The sequence below is a fragment of the Alosa alosa genome, chromosome 24 (assembly GCF_017589495.1).
Source record: "Alosa alosa isolate M-15738 ecotype Scorff River chromosome 24, AALO_Geno_1.1, whole genome shotgun sequence".
Taxonomy (NCBI): domain Eukaryota; kingdom Metazoa; phylum Chordata; class Actinopteri; order Clupeiformes; family Clupeidae; genus Alosa; species Alosa alosa.
Window position 1 is genome coordinate 13,518,754 of NC_063212.1, and position 24,344 is coordinate 13,543,097.

General features: G+C 41.9%; 1 protein-coding gene across 1 annotated transcript; it reads left to right on the top strand.

The window, feature by feature from the left end:
- Positions 1-744: 744 nt before the first annotated feature.
- LOC125289069 (CD209 antigen-like protein E) lies at positions 745-23,949 on the top strand. The gene is made up of 8 exons (XM_048235739.1): positions 745-960; positions 3,970-4,053; positions 6,566-6,727; positions 20,650-20,676; positions 21,018-21,095; positions 21,280-21,422; positions 23,402-23,505; positions 23,760-23,949. Exons 1-8 carry the CDS (start codon positions 882-884, stop codon positions 23,947-23,949), a joined length of 867 nt encoding a protein of 288 aa, XP_048091696.1. The 5' UTR covers positions 745-881.
- The last annotated feature ends 395 nt before the right edge of the window (positions 23,950-24,344 follow it).

Genomic DNA, 24,344 nt, shown 5'->3' on the forward strand with positions numbered 1-24,344 from the left:
TGTGCATGTGTGCGTGTACATATTTATGTGTGTGTGTGTGCATGTGCATGCATGCGTACATATGTCTACTGTGTGTGTATGTGTCATACGTATGATTACTGTGAATGTACTGTATGTGTGTGCGTGTGTATCTGTTTTTTTTTTAAACTTTTTATTTGTTTTGTTGTCTGTCTTGTATGTCTTGGTGTCACGGGCATTTTTTGTATTCGTTATTTTTTAAATGTATTTGTCATGTCTTGATGTCATGGGCACGCTGGCGACTACGCCGCTCCATCCGGCATCTTTTGTCTTGTTGTTATGTGTCTTGTTTGTGGAGCACTTTGGGTTGCATGTTAAATGCGCTTTAAAAATTGACTTGAAAATTTTTTTTTTTTAAAACTTGACTTGACATGCCCACCAAGTTTCATGCACCCCGGTCTTTCAGTGTCCCAGGAATCCTTGACGGAAAATTGGCCATGCGAAAAAAAACAAAAACAAAATCAGACTAAACCTTATGCTTCGCTGCACGGCGGTCATAATAAAATAGATCTTTTTTACTATACTCTTTGTGTATAATAAACTGTGCATTGTCTCTCAGAAGTGGTTTGTCTCCATGTTAACCCCTGCACTTTCAAAATTCCAAACCAACATTCTAGAGTTTCATTGTTAACTATGGATTAAAATCCATCCACATGTTTGTGGCATCATAAAACTGAGCTAACATTCCGTTCACATATTTTAGATCACTTCCCAGAAACATGCCAGTCTAGGTGGTAGTCTAGGTGGAGGGGATTTGAAAGGGAGGCAAACGTCAGTAGGCTGCTTCTAAACTGAACTCAACATTGCTATAGGCTATTTCAACTAGCCTTATTTTACTGAAAGACAAAGAGAAATCATGATATATGTGTGAGGACACCTCAAAGATGTCTCATCACAAGAAGAAGCACATCCCAAAACATGTATTTATGGATAACGATGTAGGTGAGTTTTTCTTTAAATGGTTGGCCTTTTTGATTATAGTAAAAATACTTTTTGACAGAATTAGCTAATTGTTAGACGACAACAATATGCTACTCTGAAACTTAAAATGATGGCAACAAGCCTTAATGACTTCCGTCCAGTTGCTCTCACCCCCATCATCATGAAGTGCTTTGAGAGGCTGGTCCTCCTGGCCCATCTCAAGACCTGCTTACCACTCTTACTGGACACCTTCCAATTCACCTACCGTCAGAACAGTAGCACAGAGGATGCCATCTCTACGGCACTTCACTCTGCCCTGTCCCACCTTGACCATTTCTGTTCATTGACTCTAGTTCAGAATTCAACATCATCATCATCCCCTCCAAACTGGTCACCAAACTCAGTGAACTGGGCATCCTCTCTCTGTAACTGGATTCTGGACTTCCTAACCAACAGACCTCAGTATGTTAGGTTAGATAATCACACCTCTTCAACCATCACCCTGAACACCAGCGTACCACAGGGATGTGTGCTCCTTCTTCACCAACGACTGAATACCTGTAAATGGCACTAACACCATTGTCAAGTTTGCAGACGACACTACGGTGATTGGTCTCATCAGCAACAACGATGAGACGGCCTACAGGGAGGAGGTCCAGCACCAAACATCGTGGTGCACTGACAACGACCTGGCTCTCAACACCAAGAAGACCAGAGAGCTCATTGTGGACTTCGCGGAAGTCTAAAGCTATCACACACATATACTACACATATATATACACTTTAGGGGCAGCTGTGGCCTACTGGTTAGCGCTTCGGACTTGTAACCGGAGGGTTGCCGGTTCGAACCCCGACCAGTAGGCACGGCTGAAGTGCCCTTGAGCAAGGCACCTAACCCCTCACTGCTCCCCGAGCGCCACTGTTGTTGCAGGCAGCTCACTGTGCCGGGATTAGTGTGTGCTTCACCTCACTGTGTGTTCACTGTGTGCTGTGTGTATTTTACTAATTCACGGATTGGGATAAATGCAGAGACCAAATTTCCCTCACGGGATCAAAAGAGTATATATACTTATACTACTTATACTATATACAGTTTCTGGGTGTCCACATCTCCAGTTTCTGGGTGTCCACATCTCTAAGGACCTCTCTTGGACCATCAACACCTCTACCCTGATCAAGAAGGCTCAACAGCGTCTCTTCTTTCTGAGAAGACTAAAGAAAGTCCACCTGTCTCCTCAGATCCTGGTGAACTTCTACCGCTGCACCATCGAGAACATCCTCACCAGCTGTGTCACAGTTTGGTATGGCAACTGCTCTGACCAAAAAGCACTGCAGAGGGTGGCGAAAACATCGAGGCCATCCAGGGCAAGTGATGATTGCGTAAGGCACGCAGCATCATTAGAGATTGTTCTCACCACTCCCCTCCAGGAGGTGTTACAGGTCAATCCGCACCCGAACCTGCAGATTCAGAGGAAGCTTCTTTCCTGCGGCTGTCACCCTACTGAACTCTAGCTCTGCACCCCGGTGACAACCAACCAAGCCCCCCACCGCCCCTGCCAGATGTCTTCTTGCTTGTGCTTGTTGCGGTGTCCACAACCATGGCAACCTTGACAGGGACATTTGCACTACCCTATCCTATTCATAGTGTTCTATCTATTTATTTAAAAATGTACATACTGTAATTGCACTTACATATAGCCATTTTCTACTGCTCTTCATACTATTCATCATCATTCATAATTTTACTCTTTCTGGACTACAATGATACTGTTACCAGTTACCACAATGCACATAGCTGTGCATTCTGTACATATACGTCTATATTTTTCTGAATGTCTGTATTTATTCTGTTTTCTTATATTATATTATGTTAATACACTGCATCTATATTATTCTTACTACTATTATAATGTTACTGCTACTACATTGCACTTATATGTATGTTGTTCATACATTGTTCATATTAAAAAGGCAAATCTATTCTGCTCTTATAAGGTAGCTGCTAATACACTGGACATATTTATATTTCATTTATATTACTCTAAACCACCTTCCGTAAATCAACTGTATATTACTATCTACACTGCACTATATTTCTTGACATGTCTATGCACCATCTGCCTATACTTTGTATATCACATTGCACTTTTCTGCTTTTTTGCGCTTCTGGTAGATACATTTCGTTGTCTTTGTACTTGTACTCTGCACAATGACAATAAAGTTGAACCTAATCTAATCTAAAAAATCATTAGCCCTATTTGCTGACTTATTTTTGCAGACAGACTGCTACATTACAATAACACATATGATACTGTGTAGGTTAGGCCTTCCTCATCTATCAATTGTCTTTAATTTACTGTTTTTGGAGAAATTACAATTAGTTGAAGATGAAGAGAGAACACATACACATGTACAGTACGTGTAAGACAGTGTATTTGAAAATGATTCCCTGTACCCCTATTGCAGGTATTGTAAAGCCATGGAGAGAAAATATATGCATTCAGAATAAGTCATCCAAGGCCTTTAAAAAATCCAGAAATCAATAGCTAAATTAAATACACTGTCTGCAATTGTTGTGAAAGCCTGTTGATAATTTACTTCATATGTATGTGTTGTATAGCTCGGTCCAAGCTTGAAGCAAGAACTGGAGCAATTAGCCAATTTCACAAGATATTGCCACCGTAAAAAACAATTTCTGCTGAAATATCAAACATATCGCTATGTGGTCTGCTGTGAACAAACATTTCTTTTTCAAAACAACTTTGTTGAGGTTTAGGTTTGAATATGTAGAAAGTCACAGGATGATGCTTTACCCTCCCAAGGCATCATCAACATCATTAACCTCAGTTAAATGAACCTGGAAACTGTGAAATAAGCTTAGATGAATTTGACACAAAGTTTGTTGAATCGTGGACTGCAACCTTAATATTCTCTTTCAGCAATACTCTATATTTCACTGTGAAGTTACACTAATCAGAAAATAAATAATGAATACTGTATTTATCCTTGTTTTTTTGTTGTTGACTCTAGCAGCAGGCCCTGACGATGTCATACATGACACATGTGACATTAACATCAATCTAGAAAGTGGAAACAACGAATCTGTTCCCATAGGTGAGTGTTTTGATAGATTTTGATTGGGGTTTGAAATTTATATTCCAGTGCTTCATTTACATTATAGGTCTACTACTGCTTGGCCTACTCACAGTATACCCAGCAAACACATGACATTGCAGCAACATTGTCAGAAAGTGGTCATTTGATTACCGTGACATTACCTCATGGTCATGTCGTTTCAGCGATGGAGCAATGTTGTACAGAGTTGTTGTCATTTGGTACCACAAGTAACATGGCAGTGACATGGTAGCCTGGTCACCTATAATGTAGCCAGCTGTTAGTCTACCATGAATAACATTACCACAAAGTCGTGCTAGGTTCAGCTGGCACCGTGAATAATGGGCCAATCCCAAAATCCAGACTCAAGGACTCACAGACTTTGATGCGTGTTCTCGCGAAATTCGTAAGGGCTTAGGTCCCAATGTCAAAGGGCGTGAGGGTTTGAGTACACACTTACCGAGCCCTTTCCGTGAGTCTGCATCGGTGCAGACTTCACCAAAGGGAATTACCCACAGTTCAAAACGTTGTGACATTTACTGGTGACCATAGGGAAATCCGGAAATTACAAATGTAAATAACAGAACAACACACGTGCATGGTGCACGTGTCAGCAACGTCTTTGTTATTAAACATCATGAAGTGCTGTCCCAATCCCATTTATACCTATCTGAGCCCATGTGGCCTCACACACTCACTCCCTCAGCACCTGAGATCAATTAAGTCTGTGAGTCTTTAGTCCTTAGTCTTCAGGGCCCATGCTATGGTCACGTGCAAAAGTGTTCCTTTAGTGCCATGATTAAAATTGCCACGATGTCCCTACCTGCTCACCTATTACGTAGCCACATTAAATTAGCCTATATCTGTCTAATTAAGGCTACGTGAGCTTGCATAAATTACCATGGACAACTTTATATCACTTTGAAAAACAAGTAAATCTTTTCACTCAATGTATAAAATCTTGTAGCCTACTGTGCTTCACTGGCATCCGTGTACCTTCCGGTCGCCCCTGAATGACAGCCGAGTTTTGTTCAACAACAAACATTTTAAACTGCTGTTGAGTAAGCGTTCCCAGAATTCTGTGTGTGTGTGTGTCATTTTGAATGAATAATGTGCAATTGTCGGTTATTTTAGTTATATTTGTCATTATATTTCTATCTCATGTTGCAGGCATCAAACATTTTCAGGTGTGAGCTTGATTACCAATTGTGAAACAAGCTGTACATGTTGAGCGTTGTTGTGGCGCGAAGCTAATCATTGTTCTATCTGCTCTGCACTGACTTGTTGAGCATTACTACAATCAATGAGTGCACTCTGGAGAATATGAAGTCTTCAAGTTAGGCTGAATATGTACTTGTACATTGTGAAAATAAAGATGGGCATGACCTTAATAAATATAAAAATTACTATATATAATATAGCCGCAAGCGAGCACGCCCGGGCCCGCAACCCGTGACATTTCGGAATCCAACAATGCACCAACGTGATGTGTTTGGGAAATGTACATATTTGATGCGTGTGCTATTCGTTTTTGCATTTTATTTTCTGGCACATTTACTTGCTTGGCCAGGTGGGGGCACAATGCAAAGCATGCCCATTGGGTGTCATCATAATCATAATATATATTAACCTGAGAAATTTCAGACCATTCATTTTAAGCAAAGAGCATTTCTGATACACTGTTTGGTTGGCCAGATGGTGGCGCTATGTCAGGCATGGAAATTACACATGTGAATATCATCGAAACAATGATATTTAATTAATATTTTGTTAATAAATTCCAAAAACTATTCTGACTTTGGCCAGCTGGGGCGCTAAGCCAGACAGGCATATTGGGTGTTTGGATTTCATACACATAATCTGATTAATCTAATGCATCTGATTGTGATATACAACCATCCATCCAAGTGGAAAGAACACATTCCTTCTCTTGCCAATTGGTGGCGCTATGCAAGGCATGGTAAAGACATATGAATATCATCATCATCATGATATCTAACTTTGTGTAAAATTTCAGACCAATCAGTCAAAGAATTGAGCATTTTTGGCACATTTCCTGATTGGCCAGATGGTGGAACTATGCTAGGCATGTGAATTACACATGTGAATATCATCACAATAATGATATCCAATATTTTATAAAGTTTCAGATCAATCACGTAAGGCGTAAGGCTTGCGCCCTTCAGTGCTCGGGCCCTAATTATGAAAGCTATAGATGACGCTCAGAGGATGTTATAGTAATGTCATTGACATCACCAGAAGGTCCTCTGCATATAATTTTAGGTCACAGGAATGGACCAGAAATGTACCTACCACATCATCCAACTACGTTGCGGCGACCTATGTGGTAGCCTATGTGCTCACAATGTTGCTACAATGTAACTGTGTTAGCTTTTAGTTATATTGGCTACACAACTATTAAATCAGCTTTAAATCTAAATTAATTTCAAATGTAAACATGAAAATATTGGAATGGGATATGATATGACTGAGGGTTTTTTTCCCCACTCAGCTGATACTGTTGGGCGGCCAGGGCCGGACCGAGGCAGTCCCACGGAGGTGGCAGCTGGTGCAGAGACGAACGCCGGTGCCTGTGTCAAACTGAGCTATACCACTGTGCTGCATTGTGTGGTTGTTCTCATGTTGACAGTGGCTGTTGCCTTGGCAGTCCTCTGTGAGTATGAATTTTGGAATGAGATTTGGTTATCCAAATGTGGGACTTGAATTGTCTGAACTGAAGCATCCCAACCAATAATCACCTAGGAAACTTTCTGAACTGTCTCATTAGTGGGTTTGATCCAGCAAGACCACAGCAAAAGCCATGCTGTGGTATTGTTCTTCTTAAGTTTTCTTATTATTAGTGGGTTTGATCCAGCAAGACCACGGCATGGCTTCGCCCACTATTGTTCTTGTTGAGCAAGCCCACTATTGTTCTTCTTAAGTTTTCTTCTTCTTCTTCTTATTATTATTATTATATCTTCCTATTCACCCACTTTTCTTATTATTAGTGGGTTTGATCCAGCAAGCCCACTATTGTTCTTCTTAAGTTTTCTTATTTATTAGTGGGTTTGATCCAGCAAGCCCACTATTGTTCTTCTTAAGTTTACTTATTAGTGGGTTTGATCCAGCAAGCCCACAGCAAGCTGGCTTCCTATTCACCCACTTTTTGTACTCACTACTCCTCCTAGACCGTTTGAGCTATCGACGCGGTTCAAACTCCAAAAATTCAGGCCCGAACCGGTGTAGTGCGTGTGTTACTTTCGTGTCGCTGGTCCTTGTCGTTTTCGCGTTATTCCCATTTTTCGGCATTTTTTGGGCCCATTGAAATGAATGGCGGAATGCTGGGCCTCTATGACATCACAGTACCTCATTACTTGGACCTGGTAGAGCTCTGCTGCTAGAGTTGATTACTTGCACCTGGCAGAGTTCTAAGCCATCTGGCAATGTCTAATGGGCTGGGCTGGGCTGTCTGTGTATATGAAGGTGTGTGCATGTAACCTTTGACCTGTATGTCCGATTTTCATGAATGAGGTACCGTTGGAATCCTCGAATGAAGCCCAGTTCAATGCCTTGCCAGCACCAAGTGTAAAGGTCATGTAAAAAAAGTCTACATCTTTTTTTGAAGTCTCGCGCTCTACCATCTTTTTTTAAAGTGAATCCATGTTCATACAGGTCATTTAAAAATATATATATTTTCCAAATCCATTCAGCCCAGTTCAATGCCTTGCCAGCACCAAATCATGTAAAATCACTTTTTTTTAAAGTGAATCCATGTTCATACAGGTCATTTAAAAAAAAAAAATTCCCAATCCATTAAGCCCCGTTCAATGCCCAGCTAGCTCCATTCAAACTTAGTCATGTAAACAGTTGTATAGATTATACTATTGTGAAACACACATTCATACAGATTTTACGCACATTCACGCAACAGTATTATTCAAGTTAAGTTACTTATCATTGCCCGGCAAGAAGTCCACAATCAATTCAATTGTCTTGCCACGATCTGTGGAGCTTACAGACAATGTTAAATTACTATTGGTTCTGTATGCTATTTAAAGCCGACCTAACGATGAGTCCCTTCATGACGGTGTGTTGCAATGCATTCTGGGTGCTGTGCTGTGATTCGATGCTTGAACTAAACGTAGTAAAAATAAATCGCTATCAAGGCTCCAAATAGCAACACACTTACACCGTAGCATAATGAGGGTATCTACATGTAAACTGAAGCATTGAGAACTGTGTAAGTCTACAGCAGGGCTCTCAAGTTTTGAAGTTTGCAAGGAGTGAGACTTTGTTTCTCAGGGGGGAGGGGGCGTGGCATTAGCACAGTGCCACGCCCCCTCCCCTGATCGAAGTACATGAAAAGTCCCACGCCTGCTTGAACTACTGCGTGGCCCGCGCCCCTCCCCGATCAACAGAGACCCACCCTCCCCATGTCCCATAGACCCAGCTTCATGAGAGAGCACAAATTCCATTATTTCAAACACACTGTGAGGAAAGTTGCACCCACAGTTAATGCAGGGAGGAAGTGGAACCCAGAGCAGGCAGTTAAGCAAGCTCAATCAGCATTGAAGCATAGGGATATAATGGGCCATGTGCAGCACGGGCGGGGGGTTTAGGGGTGGGTGTAAGTAAACCCTTGTGGAGTAAGGCTTCTGCAGGAGAAAAGAGGAAAATGGTACTGGAGGAAATGCATAGACAGGAGGAGGCTGTAAGATGTACTAAGGCAGTGTCGCAGGCAAAACAAGGGCAGTGGGTGAACTGGGAAGGGGTGGAAAAAAGACGGATTAAATGGAAAGATCTATGGGGCATGGAAGCTGGTAAGATCAGATTTATGTTAGGTGCTACATATGATGTGCTCCCATCTCCCAAGAATTTAAGTCAATGGTTTGGTGAGGATGATAAATGCATACTTTGCTCATGTGTGGGCAGTCTCCACCATATCCTATCAGGGTGCAAGGTAAGTCTCACCCAGGGCGGTATCGATGGCGTCATAACCAGGTATTGAAATGTGTGGCAGCGGCAATAGAGGATAAAAGGAGAGAAGTCAATTCATTAGCAGCTAGTAAAGGGGTAAGGCAAATTAACTTTGTACGTCAGGGGGATAAACCTTGTTCCGCGAAGGCCAGGTGTAAAATGGGGCGGGCTGGGAAATGAAGGTTGATCTTGGCCAGCAGATGGCGGTGCCTCCACATATAGTGAGTACTAAGCTACGACCCGACGTAATTCTATGGTCGGATTCAGAGAAGATAATTTACTTCATTGAACTCACTGTTCCTTGGGAGGACAGAGTGGAAGTGTCCAATGAGCTGAAGAGAGCTAAATACACTGAAATAGCAGAGGAGGCAGCTAAGCAAGGTTGGAGTGCACGATTAAGGCCTATTGAAATCGGTGCACGTGGGTTTGTGGCCAGATCTGCTATTGGCTTGCTGTCTGAATTGGGCATTTGTGGTCGAAGTCTAAGGCAGGTGGTTAGTAACATGTCTTTAGCAGCAGAACGGGCAAGCGAATGGTTGTGGGTAAGGAGAAGTTACCCTTCCTGGGGCGCAAGCTAAAGTAAGCTAACTAGCTCATTTGTTTTGTGTTTGTGATGGACTGTGCCTAGGTTGATGGTACTTGGCTAAGGATTTTTATGGTTTATGGTTCAGTCCGCATCAACGGGACGGACCAACCTAGCCAACTTAGACCATGCCTAGGTTGGTTAAGGGTATTTGGATGTTTGTTGTTGTAATATGGTGGCAGCATGGGGCCTAAGCTAACTGGCTAATTTGTTTTGTGTTTGTGATGGGGCCTAAGCTAACTGGCTAATTTGTTTTGTGTTTGTGATGGGCTGTGCCTAGGTTGATGGTTGGTTGGCCAGGGTTTTTATGGCTATGGTTCAGTCCACATCAGCGGGACGGACCAACCTAATAACCTTGACCATGCCTGGGCTGGTTAAAGAGTATTTTGGGTATTGGATATTTCAATGTGGTAATATGGTGTCAGCATGGAGGGGAGTGTCTCCAGGACGCTGGTTTCACTGTTAAGCCTTCATGAGGTGTCGTGGGCCTAACTTAACGAAACATCGGTGAATGAGGGTGCCCACTTGATAACCCCAATGACATGCCGCATGCTATATACTGCTGTTGGATGGGCCATTTCTATTGTGTTTGTGACCATTTGTTGGCGGATTTGTGGGTAGTGTGCTTTTTAAAATTAAACTTGAGCAGGGGCTTCTGAATGTGTTTTTACCTTGGATTTTGGCACAAGGGATTTTAACATCTAATCCTGTGTATTAATGTAATTTATTCTAGAACCCTATAGTAAATAATAATAAATTATAATAACATAAAGTATAATAATAATTTCACCCAAATGGGCCCTTTGAACAGCAGTGGCTCATTCTGCTCTATAAACAAACAGAAAACAACCAAATGAGAAAAAGCACATTTAGCCCCAAAATGGTCTCTTGAACAGTGGTGGTTCTGTCCGTGCGTGTGTGTGTTTATGAGTGATGTTGTGTGTTGTAAGTGTTTGTGGCAGATTTTGATGCCTTGATGACTGATACTGGGGGCTCCCATTTAAAGCACTGTGGTTCAATGTCAGCCATTTTCACAGTCATGAGGCCATCCTTAAAAATATTCTTGTTTGCAGTAACAGCCAAAAAAATAAAAAAGGTAGGAGCCTGGTGGAGGACTTTGTGCAATGGTGCAAACTCAATCACCTTCAACTCAACACTTCAAAGACCAAGGAGATGGTGGTGGATTTCCGCAGGTCTAAGCCCGCTCTGCCAGTCTCCATTGATGGGGTCAATGTGGAGGTGGTAAGCACCTACAAGTATCTGGGTCTCCACCTGGACAATAAACTGGACTGGTCAGCCAACACTGACGCACTCTACAAGAAAGGGCAGAGCAGGCTGTACTTCCTGAGGAGGCTGCGGTCCTTCAATGTGTGCAGCAAGCTCCTCAGGATGTTCTACCAGTCTGTTGTGGCCAGCGTCCTCTTCTATGCAGTGGTATGCTGGGGAGGAAGCACAAAGAAGAAGGATGCTGGGCGACTTGACAGGCTGGTAAGGAAGGCTGGCTCTGTAGTGGGAGCTGAACTGGAGTGCATCACTTCAATATCTGACAAAAGGACCCTGAACAAACTGATCAACATCTTGGACAATGAATGCCATCCACTCTACAGCACTATTAAAAAGCAAAAGAGCTTGATCAGCTGGAGACTTCGCTCACTGCCATGCACAACTGAAAGGCTGAGGAAGTAATTTGTCCCCAGGGCCATTGAACTGTTCAATGCTTCACTAAAGGGAAGAGGAGAGATAGACTTCTCTGCTTAGTCTGTCTGACTCTCCACCCTCTCCATGTTTGAGTACTGACTGCCCACCACTGCTTTACTACTGTTTTACTACCATTTTACTAATGTACACAGCCTAATGTTTTCACTACTGTTTTACTGCTACACTGTTTTTCATGCTATATTAGCACACATGATCAATGGCTTCTGCTACAATACTGAATGGCTGTAACCCTATACCTCAACCTGTTCTTGCGCTGACATAGTTTTTAATAGTTTTTTATATTACCTTGTCTACATTATACTTTACTCTCCTATTTGTCCATATTATTTATGCTGGTCTCTAGACCTTATTATTGCACTGTTGCACTAATGTTAGACTACTTTTTGCACCTTCACCATGACACTCACTCTCTTGAGCACCTTACCATGCACACATAACTAAAGGACTACTGTTGGACTACTTTTTGCACCTTCACCATGACACTCACTCTCTTGAGCACCTTACCATACACACAGAACTACAGGACTGTTGGACTACTTTTGCACCTTCACCATGACACTCACTCTCTTGAGCACCTCACCATGCACACAGAACTACAGGCCCTGTCACTACAAGCGTCTCATGCTTGATCACCCTCAAGCACACTGGATTTTTTACATTTAATTTATATAGTATATTTAGTATTTAGCTTTGTTAGTTTTTCTTATCTCCTACTGTCTCTATTGTACAATGGAGTTTTGTTATATGTTTATACTTACCATTTCTGCTGTAAGTGCGTGTTGTGTGTGATGTCTGTATGCTACTGAGACCCCCTGAATTTCCCCTTGGAGATCAATAAAGTATCTATCTATCTATCTATCTATCTATCTATCTATCTATCTATCTTTTGGCCACGTTATATTCAAATTTGACTATACAATACTCAGTGCTATACAGTGTATTATACAGTCTCTGCTCTGTTTCTATGGAAAATCCAAAAATCAACGTTGTTCTATTAAGTGTCGTTAAACAATTAAAAAGCATGGTTGAAGCGGAGCTTTGATACCAACGTTATCGATTAGTTTCAGTTTCTCTCGCGCAGACGACTGCATTGAATGAACGCTCATAGCCTACCACCACTTTATTGTATGGCTCCATGTTTAATGACATCGATAGCAGAAACGTTTGTTTTCTTTTTTGTCGGTCCGCGGTATCTTGATCAACTGCGCAGCAAATTATCAGACGAAGCACCAGGCCTAATTTCACTCCACGACTCCGCGCACCAGCAGTCTCCACGTTGCGGACCCACATCAAAACAAAACGATTTCGTGATTGGTGGAGAAATCCTATTTTCTGATTGGCCGATAGGTTAGTAATTGAACAGCAGCTCTCTGAACTGAATGAGCGCACAGACAGCAACGTTGTGTGACACGTTTGTAAAATATAGCCCTTAGAAATTTCTGTGCGGGCAAGTTAATCATTTTTCGGAGTGAGAAATGCCATGTGTGGCGTGTGAGTGTGTGAAGTCATTGAAATGCGTGTGTCTCACGCTCAATGCGTGAGACTTGAGGTCTGGTCTACAGTGTCGGGTCAACGTCAACGATAAGTAAGTTAGGCTAACGTAAACGTTAGCTATTTGCTGTTGTCATATGCTTTACGTGATGGCCATTCATCACACTGTTTGGATGATACTTGAGAGTCTGAATCAGAATTACCTTAGCTCTCAGTAAGTTACAGTTTATTATAGTCATGTGATTTACATAAAGTAGTAAACAACAGTAATGTTAAATGTGTCAACAAGTTAGATTCTACCCCACAAGAACACCCATGACAACTTCAAGGTGTGGAAGTCCAGTGTAGTATTTCACTTTGACGTTGTCATCCTTCAGAAAATGTTCATCCATTTTTCTCTGGCCAAGCTCACATTTCAGGGTCCTGTTCTCTTCCAGCAGCCGGTTGATTTCAGCACGCCGGCGCTGACAGAAGTCACATTCTGTCAGCAGTGTCTGGTCAGCTCCATCCTCTGCTGGTGCTGGTGTCTCCACTGTGGATCAAATAAGGAAATATTTTAGCTAAATGTGCATCATGCAGCTGAAACAGCAACAAAAGCAATATAAGGTCTTGTATCTGCTGGCTCTGTAGGGCTTACCTGGTGGAACAAGGTCATCAATAACGGTCTCATCCATCGCAGGTGTACTGTCAGTCCTTTGCCGTTTTCTCTTTTCCTGTCTCTCATAGCGTGCAGTCTTTGTGGCCTTCATCTCAGTGTGGCCCAAGTGTGATGGTGCCCAATCCGGATGCGAGTTGTACATTTCATTTGCTGGTTTTCCTGGTAACACAATTTAAAATTATTATCCATAGCAGAAGTGTTGAACACATATAGAACCATAATGTTATCAAAGATCCTTAATATACATATTATTATATTATATGATTACATTACATTACAAGACGGCTGGTAAGTGCTAGGATCAGCAAGACTTGTAAGTGGTGCTATGAGAGATGTTGTTCTCTAAAGAGCTGGGTCTTCAGGAGTTTTTTGAAAATGGAGAGGGATGTCCCTGCCCTTGTAGGAACTGGCAGTGTGTTCTACCGAAGAGGATGAAATGCTATATCAAATGCTATATCAACCAACGAGGATGAAATGCTATATCAACCGTCTCTGGGCGCACATTCATGCATGTATGTGGTGTCGCGGCTGAAGGAAAGAAACAATGTAGGCTATAAAAATAAAACCGTGCATCTTTAACTTACCAGAATGAAAATACAGGGAACACACTCTCATCGACATCGGGATACTGTGGAAAGTTATGTTCGGTCGTCTTACAGCCGCGATCCAAGCGAGCCGACGACTCTTCGTTATCTCTGACACTTGGTCTCCGTGGTTGCGCCTCCAGGCAGGAAAGCGGTGGAAAGTTAACCCATTTTCTATATTTTTCCCATGGCGATCATGTGTTGCGCTGTTACAGCCCACAATACAGCAATGGTTTACCATGGTTGAAATCAAGTTAAGGTGAAATTAATCAAATTAAAACACGGCTGAGAGGGAGGATAGTACGCAGTAGTCAGGCAGTAGTCTGAGTAGCGGTAAAGGAGGCAATCAACATGGCGGCCACGCAAAGTTATTACGTCATGACGCCCACACCGTTCAAGTTAGCGTTAGCACATATACAAACCTATTAATGTTAGCTAACATGCTAAGCATTGAAAATGAATGCGTTAGCAATAGCCACTGCTTTTTTTGAGCTGACAAGCGTTAAAAATGCGTGGAAATGCGTTAAAAACGTAATCAGCCAAATTGACTCACTTCTTAAGACCCTTGGTAAGGTATGATGTTACAACGATGTGGAGTCAAAATGTAAATTGTTAGTAACGTTAACGTTATGGTTTTAATGTAGACCAACCGCGATTTTGCAATGAAGTGAATGGAGTCATTTTAGGTACTACTTTCACGAGGTCTGTAGTTCTGTCAAAATTGATCTTATCTTTGAACAGACTACATGGTTATCTTCCTTAGACTTCGTAGATGTAGTTACTACAATTTGGAGGCGAAATTCGAAGTGTAAATATGGTTTTAATGTGTAAACAGGACAACCGCAATGTTGCGAGCTAGAAAAAAGGAAGTGAATGAATGAATAGTTACTGCTTTTCTGAGGGCTGGCGTTCTCATAAAATCGACGTAATCTTTGAAAAGACTACCTGGTTATCTTCCTTAGACTTCGTAGATGTAGTTACAGTGGGTCCCCGTTAAGTTTGGACGGGTTCCTTCAGGAATCACGATCCCCATTTTCTCAGCAGAAATGGCACAAACTGCAGTTGACACAAACAACCACAAGGTGTCACTTTGGAGTTCTGCCACTACTATTTTTGATGCGACTTGACTTACTGCTTCCATGATGCAGTTTCCAAGTCAGTAGAACAATCAGAGAAAGCTGAGCCATTACCAAACATATATGATAATACAATAGTGTGAGTTTATATATCTTATACCCTATGTGTCACGGTTACTTATAGATTTGATAGTGTAACGATAAGCGCATAAGAGCATAAGAGACTTTCAGCGGGGGCACGGAAACTTAATTTGATCACGGTAGTTTAAGCTTACACTTGACAAAACATTCTAATATGAAAATGTAGATGCAATTGTTGTAAGATGGTGCAGCTCCTTTAAGAAAGCACCGTGCAAAAAAAGTAGACGTGCTGGAGCGAGTCATATTCAAAATGCAAAAAAATAACACCGCAGATAAAACCAATTATCCTCATTCATTGCAACCAAGAGCATGCCTGCTTGCCGGCGTTTAAACAAAAAGATATCAAAGCACCTTTTGCGTTTGAATGTAACACGAAATTTTTTTTTAAACAGCTGGACAAATGATTTAGCTAATTGATTATAGCCTGTACACCAGCAATTGTTGAACATTTGGAAAAAGATCGCTCAGCTGTTGCCACAGTCACAGGCAATGTAGAAAAACATGAGAGCAGTACACACTTCCCGAATGTGGATGTTACACTGTCATAATCTACCACCAGCCTTTTGGCAAGTTGAAAAATAGATGACTTCTGTGAAATCTCTGCTTTAAAGCAAGACCTAAATGAGAGGAGTTGTGTTGGGAATGTCGGTGCAATGTCCATGCTATAATGGTCTGACAAACGTACTGCCTTTTTCAAGCAGTTCATCATCACCCGCGAAGTTGAAGGATCATAGGGCGTAAAGACTCAACCACATAACAAGTTTCCCGCATGCTTGCACATCTTTGGGAGAGCTGACTGATTATGATGTCCAGAGTTGCATTAAATACCTGCACTTTGAAGTATCTCTCTGCATCGGTTAAGCGTTCATCTTCCGATAGTTCGTCAAACTGACGCTTCACTCTCCGTGCTCTAACATTTTCAAATGTACTCTGAACCCCCATTTATTTGCGAGTGTCTGCGCTGTAGCCTTGGCCTGGTCAAAGGCACGCAGGTAGTCAGAAAGGACCGGTATAGAATTTTCCAGCAATTGCATTGCGGGGTAGCGGACGGAGGTCACAGGCCCTGGTGCGACTGCACTTGCTGCACCTACTAGGCCTAGTTACGCCACTGCGTGGAGCGCTAATGTGTCTACTGTAAATCATTCATGTGTGAAAGTCATTAGGCTGGAAGCGCTAATGTGTCTAAGCTCATTAGTCTACTTTCAATAGGCCTACTGTACAGCCTGAGAGGGGGAACATAACCTATAGCCTAGGCTACTGTAGAGTAGGCCTACAGTAGGCTACTGTAGGCTGAACAATCAGTTGTGAAAGTCTGCAACGAAAGTTTCCTAATGGAAGCGCTAACGTGTCTATTGAGCTCATTAGCCTACTTTCAATAGGCCTACTGTACAGCCTGAGAGGGGGAACATAGCCTACTGTAGAGTAAACAATCAGTTTACTTAGTTACATTTGTTTAGTTAAATCCAGTTTTCTACTCTATCTCCATGATATGCTTAGCCTATAGAAAGACGAAGTTGGGAAAGTGCTTCAGAGAAAACGTATTTATTGAAATAATGAACAGTCTACATTCTACATTCTACAGTCTAAATTTAAAGCACGTTGAATCCCTGGGAAGATCTGCGTGTTGTGCGGAGGAATTCGTTGATCTTATTGATGCAGTCCTTCAGTTCACTCCTCCCCATAGCAGGGAACTTTCGTTGTAGTGTTGAGACCACAAAGTTTTTCACATTTTGTGGCAGTGCTCGCTTGCCCTTCGCTCCATCCCAGTTGGTGGTTTTGCTCCAGGCTTTATAGTGTTCCTTCCTCTGTGACGATGGACCTGAAGAGCAGGCATCCGATATCTGCCCACTTGGCCGTAGCTCTGTTGGTGAATCTTAGCGTGGTCTTCGGGACCAACATCACACAAGGTCACGTCTGCGTGTTGACTAGGAACTTGGATGCTGTCGTTGAGTGTGACGGAGAGGGCCAATGGAGACATCTGCAAGGAGGACGTTTCTGGAGCTGGTGTCGAGGTGCACCTGGGGATTGGTCTCTCAGGCGTCGAATAACTTCTCTGCTCACGTAGCGTCGCCTGAAGTTCTCCGATTCCAGCTCTCATCTCCTGTAAAATGTCTCTGTGGCTCTCCAAGTGGCTGGTCTCTCGGAGTTGTTGAAGCTCTCGTTTGAGGTTTTTGACCTCCGCTTTCAACCGATCATTCTCGGCGTCTCTCTCGGCTACTCGAGCTTTCTCTGCTCTCTCGGCTACTCGAGCTTTCTCTGCAAAATGTGTGAAAGTCATTAGGCTGGAAGCGTGTCTACTGTCAGTGACTAGTGCGAGAAGCGGGTTCTGTGTTGTAGGCTATGCATTTTTCCGACACTTGGCTGCAAGCTCCCCTCCCCCACCCCCTTCTTTCACAAGCAGTGCAGCTTTCTGAAGCGGTGCCTTTTGAAGCTAATGTAACAAATACCACCAATATTGTTGTGTGGCAATAAAAGTATCCAGGGTTTGCGCAAGTAGCCTAAATAGGCCTATAAATAAATTAAGGACATACAATCCTTAAAGCTTAACGTAGCCTACATGTAGATTAATGTCCCAAAACGTCAACAAGTCGTTTTATGCGCTCATTATATATGGATTTCTATGAAGCGTCGAAAACATGCGTATGAAACCAAGAGGCAGAAAGCACCATAGAACAGCATAGAGCAATGCAAAAGAGCAAAAGAATAAAATGATTTTTGTGCTGACAACTGCACCAATTCGAAATCACAATGGTTAGAGAATGTTAAATATGTTCAATATCCCTAACGGAATGCATGTCTTCGCCAAAATGACAAAATCACGATGTTATGTTAATAATGCAAATGAACGGCACACTTTGAAATATAGTCGGAAATGAGATGTTATCATCATTGAGACAACAGGGGTATACAATAAAATCCGATTGTAGCTACACAGCAGCCGGCTATTTAGGTTAAGTTTATAACGTTGTGGACGGCCACCAAAGCGTCTTCTGCCCCACGGCCGCGGCACAGTCTTGAGTGACCGGATTCGTTTTCCTTTTTCCTTTGTCATATGAAGGCTGTCATTTTGTTAACATTACTGTTAAGGAGATGCTGTAGGCAAAGGCTATATTTCAACCTCGTTAGTGTCAGAACTATTCACAAGGTTTCTGGGCAGCATTTTTATGTTCTGTTAGCAAGCGAACTTCTCATGACTACCGACAAAGTAGCCTACTGCCAGCTGACGAAGCTCTCATTTTAAAACATTACTGAGAGACAGGCACTATACAATCAAGAAATCTTGCCACTGAATCCAAAACTATGTTTAACATTATGTACAAAGCTTAGGCTACAGTGGATTAGCATGTTGCAGGGGCTGCTAAAAACAGAGAAACGCACTGAAAACTCGGCCAATCACAGCCCTTGCTGTCGAATGCGCCGTCCGGTTCGACCGTTGAACGCCACAGCGGACTATGCTGCCCCCAAGCGGCTGCAGTTGTCCTTACATGTCACCCAGCTGCGTGAATCACCATTATCGTGAATGAAGTGTCAATTTTTAACAGGGACCCTCTGTACTACAATTTGGACTCGAAATTCGAAGTGCAAATATGGTTTAAATGTGTAAAAAAGACGCCTGATGTTTTAAAATATGTTAATGAATGGGCACAATATTATTGTGTACAGTAATGGGCTATCAGTAGTATGTAAACAGTTCATGTGTTATGTGATTTACATAAACTAGTAAACAACAGAAATGTTAAATGCTGGTATTGTGTTTCCTGAATTCTTATATTCAGGCATTCAAATAAAATGTAATTAAATAGCATATACTCTATCAGTGTATGATGCTTGCATGAGGGAAACATCCCAAAACAACGGCACCCATATAATTGCTGTTGTTTTGAGAAGTATTTCTCATGCAAGCATCATGCAACAATCAAAAAAACAATGAAACTATTGTAGGCCTAATTATATTTTACATTAGTAAAGCAGTACTCTGATGTGCATGCTTTCACAAACTTTTGTGAACAATCTTAGCACTTTAAACATTGACTGTTTTGAAGTGCATGTATAGCAATATAGTATAAAAATAATAATAATTGTGATATCATTACAATTTGATGGGGGGTGGGAGGAGGGGGTGGGTTCATGTAGGTGGGCCCTATGACCCCAAAGTATGCCTTGACTGGACCTCAGGTCAAAGTAGTTTGAGAAAGGCTGATGTAGATGACAAAGCAGCAAGGAGGCGTCGTGTGATCATTTAAACAAGTTTTATGACAAAGTCGATGAGGGTGGGAAAAATCGTACATTTCTGTGCAAACTTTGCCCGCACTTCAGTCACATTGTCACATTGTCTTTTAAGAAAATGCAGTCCATTTTTCGGTTCCAGCAGCCAACAACCTCAGAAATGACCCTTCAGGCCTCTCAGGAGGCGCTGGCCTTCTAACCTAGTGACCACCATAGCAACCAGCATGATTGCCCTAGCAACCAGCATAGCAACCACAATATTTATGCGTTTTAGCTTATTGGATGTTGCGTTAATGCAGATAACTTTTGATCCGTGTGCCCGATTTTCATAAATGAGATACCGTTGGAATCCTTGGATGAAGCCGAGTTCCATGCCCCTGATCAAACCCACTCTTGCGGTTCCTCGGAACCGCAATTCTAGTTATTGTTGCATTTATGCACTGTATCATCAATTATATGTATTCTCCTGAACTACAGTATCTTTCAATTACCAATGAGGAGACCCAAGGTCTATCTAGGACCAGGGAGCAGGATCGGAGCACACCAAGCTTGTAGTGAATTTTATTAGTACAAAACATTTCGACGCCCATGCGTCTTCTTCAGGTTTGACTTCTACTGGGTGTCGAAACGTTAGTCACAACGTTTAAGGTACGATAAGTAAGATAAATAAACCTAAGGGGCCCTATTTTGGCGATCAGATATAGATGGTCAGAGGCATAAAGTTTATAGACATTACAAGCGTGGCCAGTCCACAATCACTAATGGCGTGATTTTGTGACCAGGTTTTTCTTGGTCAGTGAAGTAAGGATTTTTAGAGTGTGTAAGATAGCGAATTTTGTATCATGCACCAGACCACACCTTATGTCATTAATTGCCACACCCCTCGGTGCAAGGTTGATTAGAAGAGGAGCGCATGTCGAAAGCAATCTTACTTTATTGAGTCTAAGATAAGAATAAGCCTTGCTTTACGCCTTGTGCCACCTTGCACCAAGTGCACAATAAGGCCCAAGAAGTGCTATAACGCAGAGACAAACAGTTCACTTTAAGTGTAATTCAACCATACTGGCGGAGAAAATGGGATCTCTAAATATGTTATTTTATTATGTGATGATAACACTAATCTATTTAATTTTTTTGCAGATGTATTGAAAGACAAGTCATGCAGACGTGAGTGCCTGAATTACTATAGCAATAGTCCTTGGTTCGGTATATGAGAGGGAAAAAAGGGACAAATATTTTGCAAGAGTGACATTTTTGGCAACTGCAGGGTGACAGTGGTACCAAGCCAAAAAGGGAGATGATATAAAATAGTAATAGAGTGATTTGATTTAAACATTAAGACTTATTTTACAATAAACAATAATAGAGTTTCAAACACAAGAAGCAATTCTACTTAAAGATTCACAGTCTAAAATCCTTTGTTACATTAAAGCTGGTGAAGATGGTAGATATCATTGTGTTTATATTATCATCTTGTTTTTTTGTTTGTTTGCTTTGTTTTTATAAAGAGACTCACAACCTAGTGGAAGAGCAGCTGCAAATCCTTGATGGTCTCTCCAAAGAGGTGACCGCCCTGCATTGTAAAAGTGAGTGGAGAACAGACTAAACTATGATAGTGATGGTTTTGAAGATGACAAAGTTGATGATGGTGATGATCATAGCAATTACTGGTGGTGTGATTGATGATACAAGAGATGATTTAAGAAACTCATAAAATATATTGTGATCCAAACTGTTTTTATGACTTTGTGCCATACTGTTGCCAAACAGTGAAAAAATTGGAAGGTGGTTGGAAAATCTTCAGTGGCAAGTGGTATCACTTCTCCTTTGATCTGAAAAACTGGACTAAGAGTAGAGATGACTGTATTACTCTGGGTGGACACCTGGCCATCATTGAGAATGAGGAGGAAAAGGTATTCACAGAACAGTAGTTTAGAGCTATAGAAAACAATCATCTTCCTATGTTTGCAGAGGGATAAGAGTTGATTAATTCAGTTTAAAAACAGAAAACTGACACCTACAGTATAGGTCCTTTTTAGTCTTTATATCACTTATCGGGAAGGAGGAGGAGTACAGGAGCCTGGTGGGGGACTTTGTGCAATGGTGCAAACTCAATCATCTCCAACTCAACACTACAAAGACCAAGTAGATGGTGGTGGATTTCCACAGGTCTAAGCCCATTCTGCTACCAGTCTCCATTGATGGGGTCAATGTCGAGGTGGTAAGCACCTACAAGTACCTGGGTCTCCACTTGGACAATAAACTGGACTTGTCAGCCAACACTGATGCACTCTACAAGAAAGGGCAGAGCAGGCTGTACTTCCTGAGGAGGCTGCCCTCCTTCAATGTGTGCAGCAAGCTCCTCAGGATGTTCTACCAGTCTGTTGTTGCCAGCGTCCTCTTCTATGCAGTGGTATGTTGGGGAGGAAGCACAAAGAAGAAGGATGCGGGGCGACTTGACAGGCTGGTAAGGAAAGCTGGCTCTGTAGTGGGAGCTGAACTGGAGTGCATCACTTCAATATCTGACAAAAGGACCCTGAACAAACTGATCAACATCTTGGACAATGAGTCATCCACTCCACAGCACTATTGTTAAGCAGAAGAGCCTGATCAGCTGGAGACTTCGCTCACGGTCTTGCACAACAGACAGAATGAGGAAGTCATTCATCCCCAGGGCCATTGAACTGTTCAATGCATTACTTAAGGGAAGAGGAGAAATAGACTTCTCCGCATAGTCTGTCTGCCTCTTCACCACCTCCATGTCTTGAACTGTCTGTCCACTAGCCACTTTACCATTGTCTTCTGCCTCACTGTTTGCGTGCTTTATTAGCACATATGCACAACCCCTCCCTCCATGCCACAGCCGAACTGTGACCACACTTATACCTTTCTTAATATAGTTATTTATACATAGATATATAGACTTTATTCTTGCACTGTTGCACTGTTTGACTTACTCATTTGCACCATCACCATGACACTCATTCACAAAGAGCACCTTACCTTACCTTCTTCATAGTCAAACCTGAAGAAGACGCATGGGCGTCGAAACATTAGTCACAACGTTTAAGGTACGATAAGTAAAATAAATAAACCTAAGGGTTTGGCGATCAGATATAGATGGTCAGAGGCATAAAGTTTATAGACATTACAGGCGTGGCCAGTCCACAATCACTAATGGCGTGATTTTGTGACCAGGTTTTTCTTGGTCAGTGACGTAATGATTTTTAGAGTGTGTAAGATAGCGAATTTTGTATCATGCACCAGACCACACCTTATGTCATTAATTGCCACACCCCTGGGTGCAAGGTTGATTAGAAGAGGAGCGCATGTCGAAAGCAATCTTACTTTATTGAGTCTAAGATAAGAATAAGCCTTGCTTTACGCCTTGTGCCACCTTGCACCAAGTGCACAATAAGGTGGACCAGAGGACCACACAGAGGACCACAGGCTCAGTCCCTGCTTCAGTCATTGCAAGCGCACCTGATTGATTAATCACCCACTATGTGGATACTGTTTTCTAGAATTTATTTAGATTGTTTTATTTTGTATAATTTGTATTTTAGTATATTTAGTATATTCTTTATCTTCTACAGTCCTTATTGATTAGTTGTGTTTTTTTTTATATGATATACTTTTAATTACTTTTTCTGCTGTTAGTGAATGTGTGTGTGTATGTTGTCTGTATGCTACTGTGACCTTGAATTTCCCCTAGGGATTAATAAAGTATCTATCCATCTATCTATCTATCTTATAAATCTCTTTATTTAGTGATATATCTTCTCAACAAGAGGAGGTTGCATGGAGCAGTGTTAACTGTTAACATTGTGTTGTTCAAAAACATTATCTAACTGATTTTTAAGTGTCACGAGAGTGGTATTTCTCATTGAAGGATTTCATATTAACACATGGAGAAAGGTGGTGGGTTGGTCTAACAGACTCTAAGAAGGAGGGCACCTGGTTCTGGGTGGACAACACACCCTTTACTGAAGAGGGGTGAGAAAATATTTCTCTTTAGACTCTGTTTTATACGGTTGCCAAAACTTCAAACATTGTTTTATTACACAGGCTGCAAGTTGTAGTATATGGCAAAGCTAGACATATAAATATTCATTATTTACATTTAACACTCTTAACGTAATATTTCAGTGGCTTGCTTTTTAAATTTAGTTACATATCCACATAGATTCCCAATTTTTGTTGTTGAATCTGATGCCTTGCATTTATCGCCTGACTGACATGTCTTGCAGGTCTGTGCCGTGGGCACACAAGCAGCCAGATAACCACTTAGGCCCAGGGGGAGACCCAGTGAATGGCGAGGACTGTGGTTTACTGCTGTCGTCTGGGCTGAATGACGTGGCGTGCCGTAAAACGTTTAAAAGCACCTGTCAGAGTCAGAGCTGGTGTGATACTGGCACTCGCCATATCTTTGAGAAATAAACCAAAATATTGAGAATCACATGATTGGACATTCAGTAAATGGGTACTGTATACTCTTGTAGGCTAATAAGCCTGAGCTTTTATGCTGGAGAGGTCAAGATGAAGATGCCCGAGAAGCTTTAATACACAGTAACAAGTCAAGTCAAGTTTTTTATGTAGCGCATTTCATACACATCCAGTTGTGTGAACATCCAGTTGTATGTCCTCAACACCTTCAAAGTTTATTGCAGGAGTCACCCAGTATGTTTATCAGAAGGGTTGACCTTTGCACATACAGTGTTTTCAGACAATGGGACCTGGTGACCTTCTCAAACAGGGCCGGCCAGAGGCATAAGGGAACTAAGTGGCTGCTTGGGGCCCCCAATCGAGTTTCTTTTTTTTTTTTTTTTTACATA

Bases quoted from the DNA above. Each gene is read 5' to 3' on its own strand.
- LOC125289069 (XM_048235739.1), top strand. From the start codon at position 882: ATGTGTGAGGACACCTCAAAGATGTCTCATCACAAGAAGAAGCACATC. The intron at 20,677-21,017 runs GTGAGTGCCTGA...GTTTTTATAAAG, and splicing joins GAAAGACAAGTCATGCAGAC to AGACTCACAACCTAGTGGAA. The intron at 21,096-21,279 runs GTGAGTGGAGAA...GTTGCCAAACAG, and splicing joins GACCGCCCTGCATTGTAAAA to TGAAAAAATTGGAAGGTGGT.